Consider the following 26,413-nt stretch of genomic DNA (forward strand, 5'->3'; position numbering starts at 1 on the left):
TAGGTCCACCCACACATGTGCGGTATGTTTTGATTGGGAGAAGAGAGAGAATGCAGGATAGTAGGACTTTTACTGTTGGTTGCAAGGAAACGGATTTTTTTTCGCCAATACATTGACATTTGGCGGATATTCTGGGTATGCAAAAGTGGTTGGATCAATGGAAGCCGCACAACCATGCATTCCCGTCCATCACCAGGTCTGAGAATTATGTAGGATTGTAAGTTTTAAAGGGTGCTGTTCGCCCCTGGGCTAATAATTCAGTTTATCCCCTTGAAATGTGAGAGGGAACTGTGTTTAGGCATCATCATGACGTTTGGAGGCCATTCTGGGTAAGAAAGCGTACTGGGATCCACACAAATCTCATCAGCCTACATTCCCCTAGGTCTCTTGTTTTCAGAATTTCCCCAAGGTTAGTAGGTTTCCATAGGTGCTGGCTTTACACAGGAAAAAAACCAACAGCTGCCCAAATCCTAAGCATGGATGTTATTCAAAGCAAAATCCTTGATGTTTTCATGATGTGTTTTTGGGCCTTTCCTTCCCCAGGCGATAGAGCCATCCCAGTCAAGCAGGATATTGTTTATATGGTAAAAAAAAAAATGCTGAAATGCTGGTAGGTATCTCCCATGTTTCTGCAGACAGATTCCAGAATTGTCTGTCAAATGTTAGACAATTATGTGATTTTGCACTGTTTTGATGTCTGCAGAGCATTCTGTGTCAGGAAAACAATCCATGCAAGCCACACAACACTGGACTTCAGAGTTTGTCTGGTTGTTAAAAATATATAGAGTTGATAGCTTCCCCTGGTGCTAGTTAAGCCGAGGCCTAAATTGAGTAATTATTATGATCCCAATAATCTAGACATTTCAGTGGTATGTTTTGGGGCCTTTTCTGTTCCCACAAATAGGCCCTTTCACACATACGTAGTATACACTTTTTAACTGCGCATAGTATGGGGATGTTGGGTAGTAGGACTTTTGTTACTCACTGAATATTCTGAAACTTCCTCTTAGAGTGGTGTGAGGAAATGTAGTGCTATCACCCAAATGTTGATGTTTGTTGGGCATTCCGGGTAGAAAATGTACTGAAATCCACCCAAGTTATACCACCCTGGACCCCTGCGGGTCTCTGGTTTTCGAAAGTGTCAAAAGATTTTAGTTTTCCTAAGAGACAGCCAACCTCACGCCCATGTTAAGGATTGCAAAAATACCTATGGTTTGTGATTTACTCTGAGGGACATAAAGTAACCAAAATGTATTTTCACTAACAAATGGCATAAACAAAAGGTTACTGTGTGAATATCTACATCTTCACAGAATTCAAAAACAGGCAAACTAAGAAAAAAAAAAAAAAATTCAACAGTTTTTGCAATTTTCTAGGTGGTGTTGTGTTATCCCTTTTTTGTTGTTTCTACCTAGCTGCAGTCTGTTCAGGGAAAGAGGCATTTTCTTTTTTTGCTCTTCAGTGTCACAAAAGAGCACTGGCAAAGCTAAAATGTCAGCTAATGTGTGTCAAATGCTTCTTCCAACAATTTTCTTTCTCACAAAAACACATACTAAGTGCATATGATATGGTGAGATGTGTGCTTCATGGCGATGCACTTCAGATTAGCCAGTGGCACACAGATTTTCTGTGTTCGGTCTTTAGGTGCCTGAAGGCACCAAGTTACTTCCAAGGATGTGAAAAGATAGGTTGACAGCTGGTTCTTTCGTTCAGCGGGTCAGCTTTTACTGACAGTGTCTGCTTTGAAACTTGAGCTCAGTCGGGACTTGTTTTTGTGTTGAGCACGAGATTGTGGCATTCCACTGGTCGTAGACGTGAAAACCAAAGTCACTCATTTCTTCTAGATGTAACCCTTGCTAAGCACCCCAACATTTTGTTTGCTCTTTTAACAAATGTACCACCTAAGAATTCAAGTCTGGGATAATCAGATGACCACAACTGCACATTCGTCAAATGCAAAGAGTAGCAAAGCCAGCACCATACACCTCCTGAACGTCAGGGGGGACAACGTGTCCTTCTCTTGGCTGCAAAGGCCCCACTGCTTCCGAGGAATTAAGGAGCGGGCAAGAAAACAGGTCTCTTGGAGCCTTGGTAACGGTTTATTCTGGCAAAAGTTCATTAAACAGCAAGCACAAGCATCACGGTAGTGTTGCTGTATGACTGCTCCAGAGAGAACCTAAACCACATTCAATGTGAGACCTTCCTGTAGAAATATGACCTCTTGTATATCAGGATGACCTTTTATGGATCATAGAAGGCACAAGACCATGCACAAACCTCGTGGACTCTTGCAGATCTGCCTTCCTCTCAGGCAGGGTTATCTCCAAGGAGGCATGACTGCGTAAATTGTCAGTCACTTGCACAGTGGGGGTGTCTCTCTTGAGAGTTATGCTGAGAGAACACAAGCCTGTGGACAATGTTCAGGGTCAGACGGCACAAGATCCTCCATAACCATGGTACATTAATAAACAGGAAGAAAAACAAAATCGAACTTCCTGCTGGTCCATGTCTCGTCTTAAACCGAAGAAATCGGTTTCAGGGTAGCAAAGGTACTTTATTCTGGCCCACACATCAAGAAGCAACACAAGAAAATCAAGCAGAACCTAAGAGACAAAATATTGATCCATGTCAACATTTATACACAGTATTCCAACCACAACCAACACGTAACATAACTCTTTCCTCTAGTAGCCAAGTGCCGATGCTCCAGTGCCATGCGCAGATGTGACAGAATGGAGATGCTGAGATGCTGTGACTCCTGGCAGCTACTTTTGCTCTTCTGAACCAGCTGAATAGATTTTTAGTGCTTCAAAGTCAGACTTCATAGGTTAGTGTTGTGCACAGAGGAAGCAGGGCGGATGGAATCTCTAGTTTCTATATTAATCCTTTTGTATAGTTTCTTTTCTTGCAACTTAATGGACCCACTGATCTCAATGCCCTTAATCCTAAAATGTTTTATGTTACGCGAACACCAACATCTCATTAGAGACACAGGGTAAAACTACCTGATGCAACTGATCTGGCTTAACCCCTGTCCAAGTCCACCCACCCAAAGCTTGAGTAGATCTGTATGACTCTCCCTTTACAAACAGGTTCTGCAGTGGGCCATTTAACCCACTCACTTTAAAGTATTGGACCGTTTTGTACATTTTGCAAATCAAGATCCGACAGCCTCCAGTCCTTACAAAATTGATGAAAAGTGGCAGTGGTACCAGAAGAGCTTTATAACATCTTCAACAGGATCGCACTTGTTGGGAGTCTCCTTCCTCAGGAACTCTACAGCCTTGTGGATTTATCAAAACATGAACCGCAAAACTAATGACAACATGATTGCCTTAAACGTAAAAACATCTCTAGGACTGCTCCCTATCAGAAAATGTCGTTAGGCCCCGGGACCTCAGGCAATTGCTAAAAATGATATAAAATGAAAAGTTGAATTAATTTAAAAATAGAAAAGAAAAAATAATCAGGTAATAATCAATCACGTTGTCATATAATTTATTTCTATTACCACAAGTAGAGTAGAGGAGCAAGGAACAGTACAGAGCTGAGTAGGAAAGGAGACTCAGCAGCAGGGGAAATGAGGGAGAGAAGACAAGATGGACATGTTGACATGTTAGAAGAGGACAGAAGAGGAGCAGGGACACCACTGGAAGAGGAACTTTAAAAGTCAGGGCAGCCAGATCACATAAAAAACACTAACATTCTAGGACAGTGGTTCCAAACCTTGTGACTTCTGTGGACCCACACTTGATCATTACTGGATCCCGGGGACCCCCCATGAATCATTACTGGAATCCGGGGACGCCCACATGAGTCATTACTGAAACCTGGGTACCTAATCTCGTAATATGATTTAATTTTCTAAGTAGTCACGGACCCCCTGAGGAGGCTTCGCGGACCCCCTATGGGTACCCGGACCACCGGTTGGGAACCACCGTTCTAGTATATGCAGCATCTGGTTGTGTTGGCTTCCTCACCTTAACTTTTACAAGCATTCCTCAGCAGTGCATGTTTGAAGAGCTCACCACTCTACTTCTGCAGTGCATCTCAAGCCTCAGCCTTGGTGTCGAAAAATAAATATACAAAACTATTAAAGGGACAGTTTTTTAATTCACTCCTTACAGCACCATCGAGTCTCTCAATCATGACCCTGCATTTGCCAGCCATTGACGTAAAGAAGGAATGCTGAGCAACTTTTTGATACTCTCCTGCTCTCGTTAACGTCTCTGCTCGCCTCCACCTTTCCAAATTTATTTCCAAACCTACATGCTGCTGCGATATCAAGCACCACTTAAAGGTTTACTTTCTCAAGCTTCCCATTTTTCCCCACCTGCTGGCAGAATAAAAACATTTTTAGGGGCACCACTTTCAATGTTCTTGCTTACCACCATTTAATCTATAACAGTGTTCTTGTTTGTGAGAACCACATTTTCTCTCCCCCCCCCCCCCCCTTGCCCTTTTGCAGGTAGATTACCTTCCTCCCTCCACAAGGCGCTCCCTTACTGTTGCAGCTGACAGCGGGGAGTTCACTGCCTAGCACAAGCCTGACCCTAAATAGTATTCCTTCTGAAAACAGCCTGGTCTTGGAGTACTTCCTCCCAAAAGCCTAGCTCTGGGAGCCAATCTTCCTGCAAATACTGTGGCCTCAGCAATAAACTTCCAGCCATCACTGACCCGGAGCACAGTACTTGCTGCTAAAAGAATTTAAAGCAAACTGGGTACTTTCTGCTAACAGCATCACTACAAACTGGTAACAGTCCGACTTGCTACCACATACTTCCTATTAAGGGAGTTACAGGGGCTTTCTGGCAGGCAGAAGAGCGTGAAATCAAGAAATAATCTGCATTTTCCACTGAGGCCTGTCAGGCCTTTGCAAGTACCCCGGTGGAGACACGGCACGTGTTTAGCAGCCATAGACCCCACTTCCATGTCTGTGCCCTGGGGCGGCTGGTGGTCCAGCAGGCATATTTATGAAAAACAATTCCAAGGGAGTGAAAGATCAAGCACAGACAAGCAGAATACCTGTGCAAATTAAACAATGCGGTATCACTTTAAGAAGACATTGGTAGCAGAATATTGTTTTATGCATGCCACTGGTCAGCGTTGGGCACCTTACCTCTACTATTTTATCCTGCTGCAGCAGCCCAGCTCTTGCGGCCGGAGACCCGGGGTCCACAGAGCGGATGTACTGGCCAGGTTTGGACTTCTCGCTGTGAAGGTTAAATCCATAGCCACTCGCGCCCTTCTTCAGCACACAGAGGCGAGGGTGGAGCTCCTTCATCTGGCCATTCACATCCTAAGACAAGCAGAGAGGACACCAGTCAGTCGCTACTTTCAAATCACACTTTCTATTGCACTGAAACATATGTAAAATATACACATGTATGTACTGTTATTTCTACAGGGGTGGGTGAATCTGCGGTCACCTCATCAGTTAGGCTCACAATTTTTTAGGGAACAATGCGGTTGTCAACACATTTCTGATGGGTCGCGCTTCTTGTAATTTGTCGTCCACTCTGTGGGAAACGTTGACTACAAGAACCAGTTCTTAACAAGGACTAAGCAGCTCCTTCCACAGGGAGAAAACAATGTCTTCTACTGGCAAAATCTGCTGCTGAGAGTTGGGTAATTTTATCTCTCAGCCCGAAAAACCAACCATTACTGGAGGAGCAAGTTCATCACAATGTGGTACTAGTTCCTCCCTACACGAGTTCCAGTCTGAACTGGAGAAATCAGCTCTTTACACAGTATGACCACCTCCTTCCAGCAAGAGGAACCATCCTCTGCCAGAGGAACCAGCTCTTTGTAATGTGGTACCAACTCCTTTCTGAAGAAATCCGCTCTTCCATCACCAAAACCACCCTCTACTAGAAGAACTATTTCTTCACAATGAGATGCCTACTGCTTCCAGTAGAAACAAGCATTTGCAATGCAATAAGTCTCGCATTTGCTTGAGTTAGAGCTATTGCCATTATAAATGCATAACCGGACTTTTCTTGCCACATAAATTTGTCAACTACGCTGCATGATTTGGGCCTCTCTGCCACATGATTCCAATGGCCCTGCATATAACTAACGCACTTTCATTTACTGCAGTCTTGCCCTGATGACGCTGAACATTTCTTAGATTGTTTTTTGTACCGTAGTTTCGCAAGTCTAGTGACTGAATAGCCCCCAAACACTGCAAATTGCCCCAAATCAACATGTGGTTGGAGCGGTGAATTCTCCTCTGTCTGTGCCAGAGCCGCCAGCATTTTGAACAAATGGATCTTAAGGGTGACCCCGTGGCATTGTGTGATTCTGCAGCTGCTTTATTGTGCGCAAATTTTCAGAGTTGGCATGCTTGCCACATAATTAATAATGTACAGCATGATCGACTCATTTAAGCAGCACAATTTTATTTTTTGTTCAACCAGGTCAAACATCTCATTCTGCAAGGGATTGGGCAACGCAGTTGCAAATTCTACACACGCACCTTAGCTTCCACCTTTCAACCTTTTACATTCTCATTCGGACGTTTATGTAAAGGAAAACATCTTCAGGAAACAAAAGTAAATACGTTTACAACTTTTGAATAGAAATAATCTTTCTCGTAATAGAACAGGCCTTAGTGAAACATTCCAGCAGCTAAGAGTAATCAGGGGCCCACAGATAGATTACAACAGGCGAGAGCGCTTGCACGGTCAACCTGAAAAGTAGTCCTGGAACCCTGAGGAAAACATGGAACTGCGCATATTTACCGTCGTTGGCCAGTGCTCTCGAGGAGGGCTAAACACCAGAAAAGCCATGACGTATGCGTGCCTTTCACTAATGAAACCAAAGGAATTTTAAAAGGCAAGCCCACCAACCAATGAAAGTGATGGCGTGACATGAGCCTGGTTAAAAGGCCCAACAAAAAGACAACAGGTCAAAGCGCTTGCGGGCTCGACCTATAAAAAGCTCTTCGCAATGTGGTATACACTGCTCCCAGTATTAAAAACCAAACGCTCCTGGTGGAGGCTGCTCCTCACATTGGTGGAAGGTGTTTTTATATATAAGAAAGTCACCTCTGTTGCTGGCAGCAGCTCTTTCTTCCTCAGGGTAATAGCTCCACAAGATCCTAGAAACATCCCTCGATGGTGTGAAGAGCTCTACAGATAGTCATAACATGATCTTTGCAGTGGTAGAAACTTTTTACGGTGACAGGACTCCTGTTATCCATGGCTAGACCAATAAGTTCATTTAAGCGGGCTTGGGAGTCGTCTAGTCACATCAAATAAAATCCAACCAGCAGCAGATGTGAACATAATTTGTATGGATTTGTATGGAAAAGCACCAGTAGGAAGGAGTTAACAGCCCCTCCTACGGTCATCCATTCCCTACCGTGCAGGTCCACTGTGCCCACAACTTGCTCCACAGTATGCCAAATTTGATTGCCGCCTCAACGTGACCCAGAGACCAAACCTATTGTGCCAGCTCTGAATGTTCAAGATCCTATATGTGCCCTCCAAACTATCACAGTTTCATACATGCATGATCTGTCCCAATCTTGACCCAGTGAAAGCCAGAAGGCCTGCATGCATCTCACGCAATCTTTTCAATGCTTGCAATAAGTACCTGGATACTGTCCTTCTAGGAATTATGGGAGTTATTTCACGCCACAGAAACAAACACATCACAGGCCTCTGATGTGTTTCAACACAACGCCTTTCACTGGCCCGACCAGCAGAGTGGTCATCAGTCTTCAACCACTGGTCTACTAAAATGTCCTTAGAATTTGCTTTCGTCCATCACAGCATAGGCCGATTGTTTAACCCACTTCAACACCAGTAGATCTATCAGAGGTGCAGGTGTTTTAGAATCAAATATTGTTATTAAAACAATACATAGGTCACGTTACTTATCTACTGACAATTTCAAAGGTGAACATCTGTGGAACATGTTATGCAAACTTACTGAACCAAGCTATGTGTAAGCAGAAAGGACCAGACTCTTTTTAGCCACATATCAGTGTGATATTCATCATTATCAGAGAAAAACAACTTAAAATATCTGGTTAACTGAGATACTTTAATAGTATTATAATGGTGTGTGTGCCCCTTAAAGTTCAAGCTTAAGATGATGGATTCATGAACAAAATGATCAGAGCTGGTGGAGCGCAAGCTCCACGTTCTGCCCCATGAAAACATGTACTCCTAGTTCCCAGCATGGAGGTGGAGCCAAAGTCCTTGTTTAGTGATGCTCACGTAAGTGACAGGCAAACGCTGTGCTGTCAAGACAGAACATCACAAGCATTGGCAAAGCCAACAGATTTTACCTCTGCGAAATCTATTAGTTTTGTCTTTTTTTTAAAAAAAAAGAAGCACCATGAGGCGGCCAGCGACGACTGCGCTATAGCACTTTTTTCTTTTGAAACATGTTGCACAGAAGCTCGTGCTGCTGTACAATATGTGTAAAAAATGTGCGAAGAGGGGATGTTAAAAAAGCATGAGTGTGGGGGGTACAAAGGTTGGGAGAAGGAGAAGAAATCCCTATATACAATGGTTCCTTTAAAAACACCACAAAATAACGTGCCACCTTTGTGTGCTTATTTTATTTTTGGGAAGGGGGGGGGGGCGGTTAGTAATATTAAATAGGTACGGTCACCAAATCACCAAGCAAGATGTGTGAAAGGTGATCACTCGAGGTGAGTGGAACCAGAGCGTCAATGTACTATCACTGGTAAAGGTAAAGTCCCAACTATGCGCTGCTATACGTGTATCATGAGAGACTATTTGAAATAAGCTCTTTAAAATGCTCATTTTGTGATTTCTAACCATAGCAACGAGCCTCGCTAACCAACTTCACCCAGAACAGCACTGCAAGGTTGTTAATATGGTGATAGGTAAACATCACATTTACATATACAAACATTGGACTACCTAGAAAGAGTACACATACCTAACGCAATGGCCAGTACCAAGGAGAGGTAAAGGTTTGCACATATCCACTGAATTACCAGTCTCTCCCCCTATAAACACCACCGCCGAACGAGAACAAATGGTGTATACTTGCGCATCACTTGCACATGCGCATAGTACCCACACGTGAGGAAAATAAAGGCCGATTACTAGTGTGCCCGTTAACAGCAGCACTGCACACATGCTGGAATCAGCACATCAGCCACACACCAACAGGACATTAAAAGGCAGAACATCACTCACTAGAATGAAACAGACTACACATGTAAAAGGAGACGACAACACAAAAACTTTGGGGTGGGGGAAAGAAGCAGCAACAACGAAAATAGCTACCAACTAAGGAGGAAAAGTAGAGAAACATTCAAAGTACACATACAACATCTTTAAAATAACATCTTAAGTCGATTATCTCTACTCGAGCAATTTGGGTTTGTCAATGTTTTTTCAAGATGGCTTAAAGTAAATAAAAACAAAGTGCTGTGGTGTATCCTTCACAGGCCATCATAGCTCTTTTTGTTCTGAGGTGGGGGGGAGAGCAAAAAAGGGTAGGAGCAATGCTTGAAATGGAAAAATAAAAGTGCAGGTACTCTGTACCAAAGTACCTGCTTGTTTCTGGGAAGTGCCGGTACTCTCCAATTAAAAGTATTACGTTTTTCTTGAGAAGTTCAGGTACTCTCCTTCTCAAAATAAAAAAGTGCTGGTACTCAATACTGGGCAGTACCGGCCCATTTAAAGCACTTGGTAGGAGAGGGGGTGAGAGGGACGTTACAACAATTAAAGGAATGGTGTGGTAGGAACAGGGCAAGCAAAGAGTGCCCAATTTAAAATATTTTTTAAAGAGTACCTCCAAAAGTGACGGCCAGTGGAAGGCCACTGACCATAGATACAGGAAATTGCACTTGATTCAAGCTCCATAGACAACTCAAGAGTTAGTCGAGACAGCAGGGGTTACTGACCAATGAGAAGCAAGGAAATGAGACTGACGTGGAAGGCAACCAATGGTAACGGTAAATATGGGGCAAGACGTAAGCCAGTTTTTAAGCTCTTTTTCATTTACAATAGCTTTCGATTATATTGCATGCGCGCTGTAGGCAAAACCTAAAAATGGTTTAGTTTCTCATTCAGATGTAAAATACTATTTGGAAGGAAGGTGGTGTTAGATACACCCTTTGCTACCCAACAGCAGCCTATTCCTCCCCATTATAAACCAGAGTGTTCCTGTAGGTGGCCCCATGATTGGCCCGCTCCCTCACCTGGGCAAGCAGACCCCTTTCAGTGGGCAAGCAGACCCCTGTAGATAGCAACAAGACCCAATCCTCATTCAGACCTTTCCTACGGGCAGCATCACACTGCCTTTACAATTTTGGGATTTTACACTTAAAAAAAAAAAAACACCATTGCTGCTGAAAACCCTCTTCAGTCTCTCGAAAGGGACTCATGTTTGGAAGCCAGACTTGCAGGCAGCAGGACTGGAGTCGCTCTGCTGTGCCAACCGCCTTAAGTTTTGCAATCTGTTCAAATGCTTTTCTCGGTCTGACCCAATAACTGGCGGCAATCCCCTGCCCCGTTGGCAGATTACCCTTTAAAGCAGGAGGCGGGGCCCGCTCTTTGGCTCCAGATGTCATGTTGTTGACATTTCAGTATTTATTAGTAAATGATCCAACCCTGGCCCTTGAAAGCCACCTCTCGCCTGCATCGTGCCAAGTGACAAGGCGCTCGGAAGTAACATATTTCACGTGTAACCCGGAATCCGGTCACAGGAAAAGCTCTAACATTAGAAGGGTGCGTGGGGGGCCGGGTTAGAGGTGAGTGGATGGGCGGGGTTAGATGTGTGGGCGGGGTTAGATGTAAGCAGAAGGGCGGGGTTAGATGTGTGCGTGATGTCCCCACTAGAAGGCAAATCCATCTACTTTTTTTCTGACAGGGATTCAAGAGGCCTCACTCAGGAAATTATTAACCCAGGGATGAGCTCCACTTGACTGCGGTGCATGCCTAGGAACGGAGTACAGGCAGAGCTCTCTGTACCCAACCACACAGAATCATATTGACAGAGGAATGAGGGAGGCAACAGCAACAACCTGCAGGTTAGAAGGTAATTGCCTTCTAAATTTTGCATTGAATAAAGACATTTTACACTGAATATTGATCCTAGCTGTGGCAATATTTTCGACTTTATCCAAGATTGGCCCTCGGACTCCTGACCTTCAGCTCAGAAATTAAGGTATTTTCCCTTATGGCCAGGACAATCTCCATCTCGACTGCAAACCACCGGGGCCTCTGATGCGTGTGTACCAAGGTCCGTGCTGCGACCTCTTCCGATGGCATACCTGCACCTGTATGCATGCGTCTCTCTGCCATAAACTGCACACTTTGCATTTAATCCTTGGCTTATGTAAAGAGAAACACTGTCCATTGAGCAAGAGTCAGTACTACAAAAATGCCAAATTACAAAAAAAATTGGAATGTTAATTACTTTCCTTGTTTCATTTTAAAAGGAAGATGAAAACTGACAATGAAACTGATTTGCCTTAATGGGCTTCCTAACAGTGATGTGCTATTAGACGAAGAGGTGCAGAATAAATTAACTTGGTTGCTTCAGTAACAGCTCAGTTTGGACTAAGAGATAACAGATCACAGTGCACCCCTCAATTCGTGGCAGTGTAAGAATAAATTATCAGCATGATGGTTTGAATGCTTAAAGGAGAATCAGGACCGGACCTAAGAGCAGATCTCAAAGTGTATTAGTGAAACCAGCAGATGTTGTAATGCACCGGACAGCGGCTCCTGTGAGGAGCTCCATGCCAGTGTTGTGGTTTGAAGCAGTTTCCTGTCGGTCAAGGCAGGGACTGGTGTTTATGGTGGAAGAATGAGGGTCTATAGTGCTGCCTTTGAGGGAATCGTTCAGTGAGCACAGGAGCCTTGGAGGGCGGCTCCGGTTGTATGCTGAGCCAAGAACTGAGAACCAAGGATGTGAGACCCACTCGTTATTGTGAATGCATGGCGCATCCCTTTGTCCGATGTAAGCAAGGCCAATCCTGATCTAAGCGGGCGTTTCTGAGTTTCACATAACAGCAGAACTTTACAGGAGAGGGGCAAGTTAGATAGATTAAAAATGTCCGACCGTCCCCGTCCCCACTGCTTCATGGGCTCCATCCCAGGACATGGACAACAGTCCTCTGCCTACTGAGGGCAGGACTGTTGTCCATTCTAGGTCACAGGGCAAGTCCTGGACTTCGCACCGTCGGGGACAGGCTTCAGGCCTAGGCCTTTGCACCCATGCTAGATTAGTGTGACACCAGGGCTAAAATAAAGGTCATGATACCAGATTCACATGCAGTTGGGCTGCCAGGGCAGGGGAATATGCCCCTATGACACGCAGGGAAGGCGCCTGTCCAGCCGCATTCTTGCACCATGATCGTGGAACAGTAGGCACTCATGCATCCCTGTAAGCCCTGCAGTGCAAGAAAAAAGTGTAGGTGCCCAAAGCTCTGCTCAGAAGCTGGCGGCTGGTGTACTCAAACATTGGCACAGCGAATACCAAGTATGATAGTTTTAATCCATTACCAGACAAGTTCTCTCACTTTTTCTTGCTTTTGTAGATGCCTGCTTCCTTCCTTGGCAGTGGTTTTTCCGTCTTTCTCTATCTCGGTCTTCCCAATCAGATTGTTTTTCACTCTTTCACCCAGTACATATCTGATGCAGGGAAATAACTGCCGGTCCCCAAAAAAGTAAGTTCTGGTACCCCCCCCCCCCCCAAATCAACCACCAGCTCAAACTAAGCACTGGCACAATAGCTTTGGGAGGGTTAGCACACATTGTACCACCACCTGGCACCAGGGCTTTGGTAGGGTTAGCACACAGTAACACCACCTGGCACCAGGGCTTTGGGAGGGTTAGCACACAGTAACACCACCTGGCACCAGGGCTTTGGTAGGGTTAGCACACATAGTAACACCACCTGGCACCAGGGCTTTGGTAGGGTTAGCACACAGTAACACCACCTGGCACCAGGGCTTTGGTAGGGTTAGCACACAGTAACACCACCTGGCACCAGGGCTTTGGTAGGGTTAGCACACATAGTAACACCACCTGGCACCAGGGCTTTGGTAGGGTTAGCACACAGTAACACCACCTGGCACCAGGGCTTTGGTAGGGTTAGCACACACAGTAACACCACCTGGCACCAGGGCTTTGGGAGGGTTAGCACACACAGTAACACCACCTGGCACCAGGGCTTTGGTAGGGTTAGCACACAGTAACACCACCTGGCACCAGGGCTTTGGGAGGGTTAGCACACAGTAACACCACCTGGCACCAGGGCTTTGGGAGGGTTAGCACACAGTAACACCACCTGGCACCAGGGCTTTGGTAGGGTTAGCACACACAGTAACACCACCTGGTACCAGGGCATTGGTAGGGTTAGCACACACTGTAACACCACCTGGCACCAGGGCTTTGGTAGGGTTAGCACACACAGTAACACCACCTGGCACCAGGGCTTTGGTAGGGTTAGCACACACAGTAACACCACCTGGCACCAGGGCTTTGGTAGGGTTAGCACACAGTAACACCACCTGGCACCAGGGCTTTGGTAGGGTTAGCACACATAGTAACACCACCTGACACCAGGGCTTTGGTAGGGTTAGCACACAGTAACACCACCTGGCACCAGGGCTTTGGTAGGGTTAGCACACATAGTAACACCACCTGACACCAGGGCTTTGGTAGGGTTAGCACACAGTAACACCACCTGGCACCAGGGCTTTGGTAGGGTTAGCACACATAGTAACACCACCTGGCACCAGGGCTTTGGTAGGGTTAGCACACATTGTAACACCACCTGGCAGCAGGGATTTGGGAGGGTTAGCACACACTGTAACACCACCTGGTACAGGGCTTTGGTAGGGTTAGCACACACAGTAACACCACCTGGTACCAGGGCATTGGTAGGGTTAGCACACATTTTAACACCACCTGGCACCAGGGCTTTGGTAGGGTTAGCACACATAGTAACACCACCTGGCACCAGGGCTTTGGTAGGGTTAGCACACAGTAACACCACCTGGCACCAGGGCTTTGGTAGGGTTAGCACACATAGTAACACCACCTGGCACCAGGGCTTTGGTAGGGTTAGCACACATAGTAACACCACCTGGTACCAGGGCTTTGGGAGGGTTAGCACACAGTAACACCACCTGGCACCAGGGCTTTGGGAGGGTTAGCACACAGTAACACCACCTGGCACCAGGGCTTTGGTAGGGTTAGCACACAGTAACACCACCTGGCACCAGGGCTTTGGTAGGGTTAGCACACAGTAACACCACCTGGCACCAGGGCTTTGGTAGGGTTAGCACACAGTAACACCACCTGGCACCAGGGCTTTGGTAGGTTTAGCACACAGTAACACCACCTGGCACCAGGGCTTTGGTAGTGTTAGCACCCATTAACACCACCTGGCACCAGGGCCTTAGAACACAACACACAACTATCAAACCCACCTGACATCTAGGCTTTGTTAAAGAGTACACCTATCCCTGCCCTGCCTAGCACTACGGCTTTACTAATGCAAGCATTCTTTCCTGCACCCACGGCTTTGGTAGAACACTAAGCACACATTCTCTCTTTTTTTTTTTTTTTTTACATATTTTTATTGAATTTTCAATAGAATCATACATTTCGATGCGTCCATTTAACAGCAGTAATAGGATGTTGACAGTTACAGTGATTTGCTGGGCGCTTATTTATTGAACTTAACAAACAACCAATAACTTTCGTACACCGCTAGATCCGCGCTATTATGTCTGTACTTACATGCATTTCTAGTTCGCGCATTTGAGTCTTTCTTCCGTGCGAAGGTTTCGATGCCGGTAAGGGTTCTGGTTAAGGGCAAACCCTAAGATAGGGGGGGGGGGGGGGGGGAGCGGGGGTCGGGGGAAAGAGGTAGCTTGGCTTCTGCCGAACCTGTATTCGCTAATTGGGGATAGTAGTCTGTGTGCATTATTTGGCTAGTGTGTGTTTGGGGGTGCAGTGTATTTATGTCCGTGCCTAGGCACTGTTGGCAGGTGTGTGCACTACTCATGATTTACTGCGGTATTGCAACCGGGGTGAGACCTGCAATTATCTGGGTAATCGCATCTATCTGCTGTTCAGGGTTTTTTTTTGTCGTTCTTTGTTTCTAGTTTTGAGACCAATGTGCCCCAGGTTTCACAGCCCGAGTGTCGAGGACCACCTCGCGCCAGTTTCGTTAGTACCCGATATTCAGCTCGTGTCCAGCGAAGCGTGAGGGCGAGCCAAGCTCCATGGTCAGGGGCCTTCTGGGCCTTCCAGTTCATGGCTATTAGTCTTTTGTACATTGCATAAGCCAGGTCTACGAATCTATGCACATATTTGCTTCTTTTTGTTCTTGTCCTGAGGCCAAGTAGGCAGGATTTGGGATTCGCGTCCAGGCCCAGGCCGGTCATTTCCGACAGTGCAGTGGTCAACGCGGTCCACTCCCCCCTCACCTGCGGGCACTCCCAGACCATATGATAAAACTGTGCTGCTGGGGTTTTGCATCTAGGGCAAGTTGGGTCCGATCCAGGGAACATACGTTTTATTCTGGCTGGCGCTAAATAAGTCTGATGTAAGTAACTAAATTGTGTGTATCGGAATCTGGGATTTCTTGAGACCTCGCGTGTGTGACTCAGGGCCCTTGGCCATTCTGTCTCTGTGATCGGGTCAGGCAGTACGGCATTCCACCTCTCTTGGGCTTTCTGCAGATTAGACTCCGGGGGCTTATTTAGTAGTTTGTACGTGTTTGAAACTACTTTTTCACGTGTGTCGTAACTCAGCATATGGTGTAGGTTCGTTGAGGTGTCTGGCTCAGTGTCCCCGGACCCCCATGTACCTCTAATTGCATGACATACAGGGAGTGCAGAATTATTAGGCAAATTAGTATTTTGACCACATCATCCTCTTTATGCATGTTGTCTTACTCCAAGCTGTATAGGCTCGAAAGCCTACTACCAATTAAGCATATTAGGTGATGTGCATCTCTGTAATGAGAAGGGGTGTGGTCTAATGACATCAACACCCTATATCAGGTGTGCATAATTATTAGGCAACTTCCTTTCCTTTGGCAAAATGGGTCAAAAGAAGGACTTGACAGGCTCAGAAAAGTCAAAAATAGTGAGATATCTTGCAGAGGGATGCAGCACTCTTAAAATTGCAAAGCTTCTGAAGCGTGATCATCGAACAATCAAGCGTTTCATTCAAAATAGTCAACAGGGTCGCAAGAAGCGTGTGGAAAAACCAAGGCGCAAAATAACTGCCCATGAACTGAGAAAAGTCAAGCGTGCAGCTGCCACGATGCCACTTGCCACCAGTTTGGCCATATTTCAGAGCTGCAACATCACTGGAGTGCCCAAAAGCACAAGGTGTGCAATACTCAGAGACATGGCCAAGGTAAGAAAGGCTGAAAGACGACCACCACTGAACAAGACACACAAGCTGAAACGTCAAGACTGGGCCAAGAAATATCTCAAGACTGATTTTTCTAAGGTTTTATGGACTGATGAAATGAGAGTGAGTCTTGATGGGCCAGATGGATGGGCCCGTGGCTGGATTGGTAAAGGGCAGAGAGCTCCAGTCCGACTCAGACGCCAGCAAGGTGGAGGTGGAGTACTGGTTTGGGCTGGTATCATCAAAGATGAGCTTGTGGGGCCTTTTCGGGTTGAGGATGGAGTCAAGCTCAACTCCCAGTCCTACTGCCAGTTCCTGGAAGACACCTTCTTCAAGCAGTGGTACAGGAAGAAGTCTGCATCCTTCAAGAAAAACATGATTTTCATGCAGGACAATGCTCCATCACACGCGTCCAAGTACTCCACAGCGTGGCTGGCAAGAAAGGGTATAAAAGAAGGAAATCTAATGACATGGCCTCCTTGTTCACCTGATCTGAACCCCATTGAGAACCTGTGGTCCATCATCAAATGTGAGATTTACAAGGAGGGAAAACAGTACACCTCTCTGAACAGTGTCTGGGAGGCTGTGGTTGCTGCTGCACGCAATGTTGATGGTGAACAGATCAAAACACTGACAGAATCCATGGATGGCAGGCTTTTGAGTGTCCTTGCAAAGAAAGGTGGCTATATTGGTCACTGATTTGTTTTTGTTTTGTTTTTGAATGTCAGAAATGTATATTTGTGAATGTTGAGATGTTATATTGGTTTCACTGGTAATAATAAATAATTGAAATGGGTATATATTTTTTTTTGTTAAGTTGCCTAATAATTATGCACAGTAATAGTCACCTGCACACACAGATATCCCCCTAACATAGCTAAAACTAAAAACAAACTAGAAACTACTTCCAAAAATATTCAGCTTTGATATTAATGAGTTTTTTGGGTTCATTGAGAACATGGTTGTTGTTCAATAATAAAATTAATCCTCAAAAATACAACTTGCCTAATAATTCTGCACTCCCTGTATAGCGTGGTATGTCAGAAATTGCCCTGGGCTGATCTCTGTGAGGGCCTGTATGCCTTCGAAGGACATTAGTTTTCCTTCCTCAAAGCATTCACCTACCATGCCTATGCCCGCCTCTATCCAGGTTGCGGATGGGTGAGATCCAGTTGTCACCCATCCGGGGATTCGTTCTAGTGGTAGGAGAGGTGAGTAGGGAAGTTTTTTGGCATCCTTTTGAATATACTTCTTCCAGTATGCCTGTGCTGCTGCCATCAATGGATTTGCGCATGTGCTTTTAGTTTGCTTGCTCGTGAGCCACTCAAGCAGAGGGACTCCCCGGGTCCGGTTACCAGCCAGGCAGCCTCCGCCGACCCGGGATTATGAATCCAATTTGAGATCCACTGCAGCTGTGCTGCCGCAGAATAGAGCTCAAAGTTAGGGGCTCCCAGTCCACCCGCCGCCACTGGGTGATATAGTGTGTTGAGTGCGACCCGCCTTCTGCCATCACCCCACACCAGCTGCACCAATGCAGAATTTAAACTGTTGAAGAAGCTTTTAGGGATTATGATCGGCAGAGCAGCGAAGTAGTACAGCAGCCTGGGCAGCACTAGCATGTTGGCTATGGCAACTTTTCCCAGTGGTGAGAGCGGTAGTTTATCCCAAAAACGCAATGAGCTCTTTATAGGTGTCACCGCTCTCCCCAGGTTGCCATCCCTGAGGTCTTCTGCTCTGTGGTAGAAGTTAACCCCTAAATATTTGAATGTGTCGAAGCACCATTTTAATGGTCCTGCTGAAGTATTCTCTCGTTTCGTTGGGGACCGGGCAGCCAACGGGAATATGCAGGATTTCCCCCAATTAACTATCAAGCCCGATATCTCTCCAAACTCGCGTAGCAATGACATCACCGGGGGCAGTGCCACCCCAACACTGCGTATATAGATCAAGGCATCATCTGCATACAATGATATTACGTGGGATGTGCCGTTCCTTACCACCCCCCATTCTTCTGTTTTTGCACGGACACGCGCGGCCAGTGGTTCCATCGCCAGGGGGGAGAGGGGGCAGCCCTGCCTTGTTCCCCTGCTAATTGGGAAGCTCTCTGATATGACTCCTCCTGTCTTCACCCTGGCCTGTGGGTTGGTGTACAGTATGCGTACCCATCTTATAAATTTTGGGCCTATGCCCATTCACTGCATGGTGGCAAACAGGAAGTCCCATTCTAATGTGTCGAATGCCTTTTCGATGTCTAGCGAAATCACCGCTTCCTCAGATGCACTCAGGGGGGTATCGCCCATTACGCTTAATAGCCTACGAATGTTGAGGAAGGTGTTGCGTTTTGGGATAAATCCATTCTGGTCTTCGTGTACTAAAGTGTGCATATGGGGAGCTAGCCTGTTGGCTAGTATTTTGCCGAGTAGTTTGCAATCTAGATTTAGTAGAGACAGGGGTCTATAGGACCTAACGTCGGTGGGGTCTCGCCCCTGTTTCGGAAGGACCACTATCATTGCCTCTCTCATTGTGGGGGGGAGAATACCATTGACCTCTGCTTCTTCAATGACTTTTAGGAGATGTGCGACAAGGTGTGTCGCAAAAGTGGAGTAGTATTCTGACGGCAGGCCGTCTGCCCCTGGAGCTTTATTTCTAGGTAGTTGTTCAAGAGCCTTGTTTAGTTCTCCTAGTGTAATGGGGGCCTCTAATGTCTCCCTGTCGTTTTGTGTGAGTTGGGGCAGAGAGGATTCCACCAAAAAGGACTCGAGTTGTTGAGAGGTGCATGATGTGCGTGTACTGTATAGCTGTGCGTAGTATTTCCTGAACGCATCATTAATTTCATCCTGTGTGGTTGCTATTGCGCCTGCACCTATCACTATTGCCCCTATTGGGTGGCATTGCCGTTCCTCCCGCAGGAGCCATGCGAGCAGCCTACCCGATCTGTCGCCTTCCGCTTGTAATCTGGTCAAGTGGTATTTGTAGTCATGAAGGCGTAGTGTGGCATCTGCGGCTGCGTATTCTGCGCGCGCATCTTTTAATGACGTAAATGGTGTTTCGCTGCGGGCCACTGCGTTTTCTAGTGTTCTTAGTTTCTTTTCCAGTTTGCTAACCTCAGCATGAAGTGTGCGTCTTACCCCCCATGTAGTGGAAATACAGTGCCCGCGGGTCACTGCTTTATGTGCGTCCCACTCTACTGCTCTTAAGTTTGTGGTGCCAGTATTCAATTCCCAGTACTGTTTGAGCGCTGTTCTCAGTGCGTCTTTAAATGCAGGGTCCTGCAGCGCTTCCACTTGTAATCTCCAGGTTGGGATCGCTTGTCGCCTCCTGCCCCAGTCTAGAGTTATTTTAAGCGGTGAGTGGTCTGATAGTGACTTAGCTAAGTATTCAATCCCGTTGGTTACTGTGCAAATGTCCCGGGTACCCCATAGCAGATCTATCCTAGTGTACACTTTGTGCGGTACTGAGTAAAATGAGTATTCTCTGTGTTGTGGGTGCTTCATGCGCCACAAATCACAGAGGCCCATATTGCTGGCCCATGTTGCCAGTGGGCCCCCGGGGCATCTGTTGGCCGCTGAATGTGTGGGGGGGCTAGACCTATCCAACGTCAGGTCCGGCGTATTATTGAAATCACCACCCCATATTGCAGGTGCTGCGGGGTTAGTCAATAGGGCTGGGGTGAGCGAGTTCAGGAACTCAGGCAACGCAGTGTTGGGGGCGTATATTCCTATGAGTGATAATTGTTTGCAGTCGAATTTGCCCTCCACCACTACGTACCTACCTCCCTGGTCTATCCTGTATGATGTTAGAAGAAATGGAACACTCCCTGACATCCATATCAGCACCCCCCTCGCAAAGGTTGAATAAGATAAGCACACATTCTCACACCGCCTGGCACCATGGCTTTGGTGCATGAAGCACACATTCTTACACCGCCTGGCACCATGGCTTTGGTGCATGAAGCACACATTCTCACACTGCCTGGCACCATGGCTTTGGTGCATGAAGCACACATTCTCACACCGCCTGGCACCATGGCTTTGGCACATCAAGCACACATTCTTACACCGCCTGGCACCACGGCTTTGGTATATCAAGCACGTACTCTTGCATTGCCTGGCACTGGTAGGCTAAGCATGCATTCTCGCACCATGGCTTTGGTACATCAAGCAGACATTCTCGCACTGCCTGGCACTATGGCTTTGGTACATCAAGCAGACATTCTCGCACCACCTGGCACCACAGCTTTGGTACATCAAGCAGACATTCTTGCACCGCCTGGCACCATGGCTTTGGTATATCATGCATTCTTGCACCACCTGGCAGCATGGCTTTGGTACATGAAGCACACATTCTCGCACCGCCTGGCACCATGGCTTTGGTACATCAAGCAGACATTCTCGCACCGCCTGGCACCATGGCTTTGGTACATCAAGCAGACATTCTCGCACCGCCTGGCACCATGGCTTTGGAATATCATGCATTCTTGCACCACCTGGCAGCATGGCGTTGGTACATGAAGCACACATTCTCGCACCGCCTGGCACCATGGCTTTGGTACATCAAGCAGACATTCTCGCACCACCTGGCACCACAGCTTTGGTACATCAAGCAGACATTCTCGCACCGCCTGGCACCATGGCTTTGGTACATCAAGCAGACATTCTCGCACCGCCTGGCACTATGGCTTTGGTACATCAAGCAGACATTCTCGCACCACCTGGCACCACAGCTTTGGTACATCAAGCAGACATTCTTGCACCACCTGGCAGCATGGCTTTGGTACATGAAGCACACATAATCGCACAGCCTGGCACCATGGCTTTGGTAACGAAGCACACCTTGTAGTACGACGATCTTGGTGCAGTAAGCAGAGTTTCTTGCAGAATCGGGCACTGTGGCTTGAGTATGTGAAGAGGCCACCCTAGCGCCGCTTGACACCATGGGGTTCGTGCATTACGAACGCATTCTTGCACTACGACGCTGATAGTGTAAGCACCCTTCCCTTTACCCCCTTGCACCATGCCTTTGGTAGAATCCAGCCCCCCCCCCCCTGCCCTCCTGACATCCAAGGGTCCATCCCCGTACCCTTGGGCCTCCCGGCACCACAGCATCAGTACGTCAAGCACACATTCTCGCGCCGCCTGGCACCAAGGCCCTGGGAGGGGCCCCACATTCCACCGGTCCATGGGACAGGGGCCGGAGCGCGGATACAGCTGTTGCCTGATGAAATGCATGTTTTCGTTCCGTAAACACACGCACCGCCTGCCACGGAATGCAGCCTCCTCCAGAAACCGAGGACGGAGACGGATGAGCTCCGTCGTGCCTGGGTTTCATCAAACAACAGTGGTGGAAGTGCCCACCAGCACCATCCCCACATTCCAGAGGGTCCTCTGTGCCCGCGGGGGCTCCTACACTGCGGCTACCCCACAGCCTGCACCGTTCGCAAAGACCCTCTCGCCCCAGGAGGAAGAGTTATTCATGCATTAACACGAGGGCCTCTAAAGGGTGCCCCGAGCTGCTGATGGCGCAACTAGCAACACACTGGTATTTATAAACAGGGCAGGGTAAACCACTTCACTGTCGACACATGGTTCGGGGTGTCGTTTTAAAAAAAAGTGCATTCTGGGAGCTGTAGTCCTAGTTCATTTCAAGTGAACGAACTGGACTAAAAGTAACAGACAATGATCCGTAAAAGTGAGAGCTCACAGCGGAAAACGGGGATCTGGCGTCCTCACTTATGAGGGCCAACAGTGTTTTCCAGGACTCAAAATGGCCATTTGTCACAAGAACACAAATCACCGGGAAAAAGTTGTCCCGAGGGTTCTGTATAGGACACAATTTCTCAGATCCCTAGAGTTTGGCAGCTTTTTCTAGGCCTGAGAGAATACCACCTACGCCAACCCACGGCCCCGTCACCCCATTACTGCAGGGAGTTTAAAATATAAGGCGCCCCTTACACTCGTAGTAGCCTAATAATCGCAAATGGAAATCCTCTGCAAGCAGTGTGGTCGATGTCTTTAACAGTGTGACTTAAAAATGTGCTTCACACAGCCTGCCCCCGGCAAGTATTTGGGTGCCTCTCACTGAGTTCCGTTTCTGTGTCCAGACATCACTCAACAACCATACGACTAAAACCTGACAGACCCATTGGCTTTGGCAATGCCCGTTACTAGTATGGGCTAAATGAATAGCTTCAATGATTCTGTTGTAAATAATCAGCTAACTGAATAGCTTCAATGATTATGTTGCAAATAATTAAAATAAAACAAACTACTTCAATACTGCAAATATATGACTGAGTAAAACCTTACTAAGGTCTGTGGTCTTTGCATTATCCTAATACCTTTCATTCTCCTCTTTACACCAGTTTCCCATGGTGCACTTGGCCACACCCCGCCCTCCACCCAACTCCCAACACTGTACTGAAATCCTCCATCTATATCTCACACGCCATCTCCTGTCTTCCATTTGCAAGTACTTTCTTGCACGACCCATCTCTTCACCATACCACCTCAAACACACACATACTCTCTCAACACCAATAATCACAGCGTTTTCTTTTCCTTTGACACTATCTATACTCCAGCAGCAATTGTTCACAGAAAAAGTTAAATACAATTTGCATACATGTGGTCACTGCTCTGTGCATTCTGCAGAGAGGCCAAAGTTTGCAGGAGCATGTAGTCTGAACGCCTTTCTGACCCAAATAGAGAGTGACAAACTGGCACTGCCTTAAGCCTCATCTCTAGTGCTTGGAGTCGTGCCCTGTAATGAGTGCCCATCCGCAACCTAATCTCACCAGGACATCAAGCGGCCACTCCCTCCATGGCATGCACTGCACAGGAGTACTACGGTGAAGCAATACGTGAAGAGTAAACGGGAATTGTGTCACGGACGTGGATTACCTTAAGGATATTTACAGCCGTGCATGTGAAATCGATCAGTGTTTTTGTCCCCCAAGTAAAGTTCATAAACACAGGGTCCGGTAGGAAACCTGCCAACCGAAAATAAAAGTATGAGGAGGGGCCTGGCTGTGGAGGGGGCCTGGCCTCCTGCCGAGAACTACCGAAGAGGCAAAAAAGAAAAAAGTTTGCTGTAGATGGTGCCAACGTCCTGGGGTGTTTAAACGCCCCTTAATGGTCAGCACTTTTTAAAAGCCTTCAAAGATGAGGAATCCACTCTAGGCAGTGGTTTCTAGCTTGTCTTCCCTGCCACCGTGTGATATCGGCTCCTCACCGGGTGACCATGTGAAGGGAATCCATACCGTGTGACACATGGCGATACCGTGTGATCTGGCAAGTCTGAGATAGGGAGTCGTTTCAAAGTTAATGACTAAATACTGCCAGGTAAGAGACCTAGCAGGACCCAGCCCGATTAAAGTGCCCGTACCCCAATGAAGAAAACATGGGGCGCTGTGTGAGCTCTTCAAAGCAAACCTTCCGCGTCAGTGACTATAGGCGGAACTTTATCAGACATGTTCTCTTCCGACTACAGAGTATGAAGCAGTGAGTATCCGAAGACCATGCAGGGCGTGGGGATTATACCATCAACTCCCTTCAAACAGACTTAGCCCCATACAGACTCCCAGACACCCAGAAGAAAACCAACAGTTCACAGACTACCAAAACTACGTCAGACATCAGAGTTAAAAAAAAATCCTCACATAATCCTCCTATAATCGCAGTTGCGACTTCTACGCATTCATTTCTATGAGACGTGGTGCGTTTCAAGAAGAGCTGGTGCTATTTCATTAATTTCGGAGACATCTGGGGTCAATTATTCCGACCTGCAGCCGCCTCTAGACGCGCACATCTGCACTGTACGGCGCAGAGCGCTCGCTTGCAGTTAAATTGAGAAACTGCATTTGATACGACACTTACTTTCGGAAAATGAATCCGTCCCAACGGAGTTCAAGCAGCATTGGGGCCGAGTGCACGTGCAGCACTCCCACCCGCCCCTCTAGAAACAAACAGTGGAAGGGCCGGGGGTGACGCGTTAACATCGAGAGTACACAGGTGCCTGGTGACTGGCCGCCGCCGAGCTCAGACGGAGACCTGGTCTGAGTTAAGAGCTGGGGAGCCTTTGCATCCCGAGCGGATCTAAGGCAGAGCTTACACTCCCCCTAGATGATGCAAGGAACCTCCATCCGAAGACAACTGCCCCCCACAAGACCCCACATCGCAGACTAAAGCACGGCTACCCAGCATGGATCTAGGCAGCTTCACGCCTCAACTAAATCACTTGGACGTATTGTGGACAAAGCCACCTCCTGCGAAGGGCCACTCCACACTGGTCTGGTCTTAGATCCTGGCTGGAGGCTGGGTGCTCTGCCGACCTCTCCAACCCTACATTGGCACTATAAAATCCATCCTATATGCTGCAGCTTGTCTTATTAAAGGCCTAAATAAAAGTACGACCACTACATTTCAGCAGACTTCGCATTCAAGGCAAATGTGAAAAGACAACATAGCTCTGAAAGCCGGACACAACATTTAGACTATTGGAGCTGGCTACAATTACTGTAACTTCTGAAGGAAAAACTGAGTTAGTACTCCGATCCAGAAGAAGGGGAAAACTCTATGGCGGTGGTTCCCAACCTTTTGGCTTCTGTGGACCCCCACGTTATCATTATTGGAATCCGGGGATCCCCCTGCCCAACTGAGTCATTACTGAAAGTCGGGGACCTAATCTGTTCATATTATTTAATTTTCCAAGAAGTCGCATACCCCCTAAGGAGGCTTCGCAGATCCACCAGGGATCCCCGGACCACAGGTTGGGAACCACTGTTCTATGTATTTACAGGACTCAACATGGATTCTGTACTAAAACCGACCTCACCTATGGGCTTTATCCCTTTCCGTGCAATGGCACACCAGAAGAGAGAACAAGCATGAATACCAGAAATTCACAGGACTGGATGGTCGTCGCAAATCAGACACTCTGAATAGGATTGTGGAGACAAAGGTTAAATTAGGTCCCTTCTGAAGGACTTTACCGCAAGCAGGCTGGGGCTTGGTGACTTCAACTTCAATGCAAGGACAATGCACCAAATAGGCTATCGTTACCACTCAAGTAATAATATGCTCTATGCCCCTCACTACATGTAGACTTTCAGAACAGCCCATGCAGGTCAGCGACAAGGGGTTCTAGGAGGGTTTTATGAGGTATTGTCACCGGTGAATAACGTATTTGTTTGTAGTGCTATCTTGCCGATTTGTAGTACTGTTGCCATGGTGTTGGTACTGCAACTGGGATAAATAGATGGCTTGAACCACATCCAGCCGGACAATAATCCTCCCTTTATTAATAGCAGACCTTGGATGTCCAGTTTGACTCCTTCAACAATGGTCCCAGGTGTGAGAAGTGCGGCTACCAATACAAACTCTCCCTGAATCCGAATCTGGCCTATACCACTCATTCCCTCTCCATACCCTCTGAATGAGTTGGAACAACTCGGGTGCCATGAGACTTTGACTGTCCCCTCTCACTAGATCCTGGCAAGGACAGATGGCTGGACGTTTCACACTCTAAGCTCCAATTTCAAATTCAGCCTCATACTTGGATGATCATGCAACCAACCTGTCACTAGGTCGGTTCCAGGTCACTAAACTAACCTCTCCCCCCCCCCTATTGTGTATTAATCATTCAGACCCGTATCCAGGATAATCCTCTTGTGGCCTCAGAGCATAGCTAATAGCCTACAGTTATAACTGAGGTTTCGCACTGGAATCAGGGGACCCTTGACACCCTTGAATGTCCTCCCACTTAGTTGCCTTTTTCAGCCCCCCATTTCCCCCTCTGCATTTCCCCTGTCCAATCATTCACATTGTAACTGCACTCTCTGGTGTCTCTTATGACCTCGAGCCTCCCCATCTCCCCACTGGATAGTGGGTGATTCGGAGAGTATCTTTCCAGGCCTGCTGGCACTGCCCACTGTATTAACCTCTTCAGTTTGATATATACAAGATCAATACAAGTTTGGTGACCTGCACAAAGGGTCTGTACCCAAGTGTTGCTGGATTGCCCCCTCGCTGCAT

At 47.1% G+C, this 26,413-nt stretch overlaps 1 protein-coding gene across 2 annotated transcripts in view; it reads right to left on the bottom strand.

Moving 5' to 3' along the window:
• The window catches only part of NHERF2 (NHERF family PDZ scaffold protein 2), a 232,889-nt gene that overhangs the window by 63,148 nt on the left and 143,328 nt on the right, over window positions 1–26,413 (bottom strand). For both annotated transcript variants that reach the window (XM_069209755.1, XM_069209754.1), the window contains exon 3: window positions 5,120–5,299. In XM_069209755.1, the coding sequence (XP_069065856.1) occupies window positions 5,120–5,299 (180 nt within the window). The remainder of the gene's footprint in view (window positions 1–5,119; window positions 5,300–26,413) is intronic.

The sequence above is a fragment of the Pleurodeles waltl genome, chromosome 10, assembly GCF_031143425.1.
Source record: "Pleurodeles waltl isolate 20211129_DDA chromosome 10, aPleWal1.hap1.20221129, whole genome shotgun sequence".
Classification (NCBI taxonomy): domain Eukaryota; kingdom Metazoa; phylum Chordata; class Amphibia; order Caudata; family Salamandridae; genus Pleurodeles; species Pleurodeles waltl.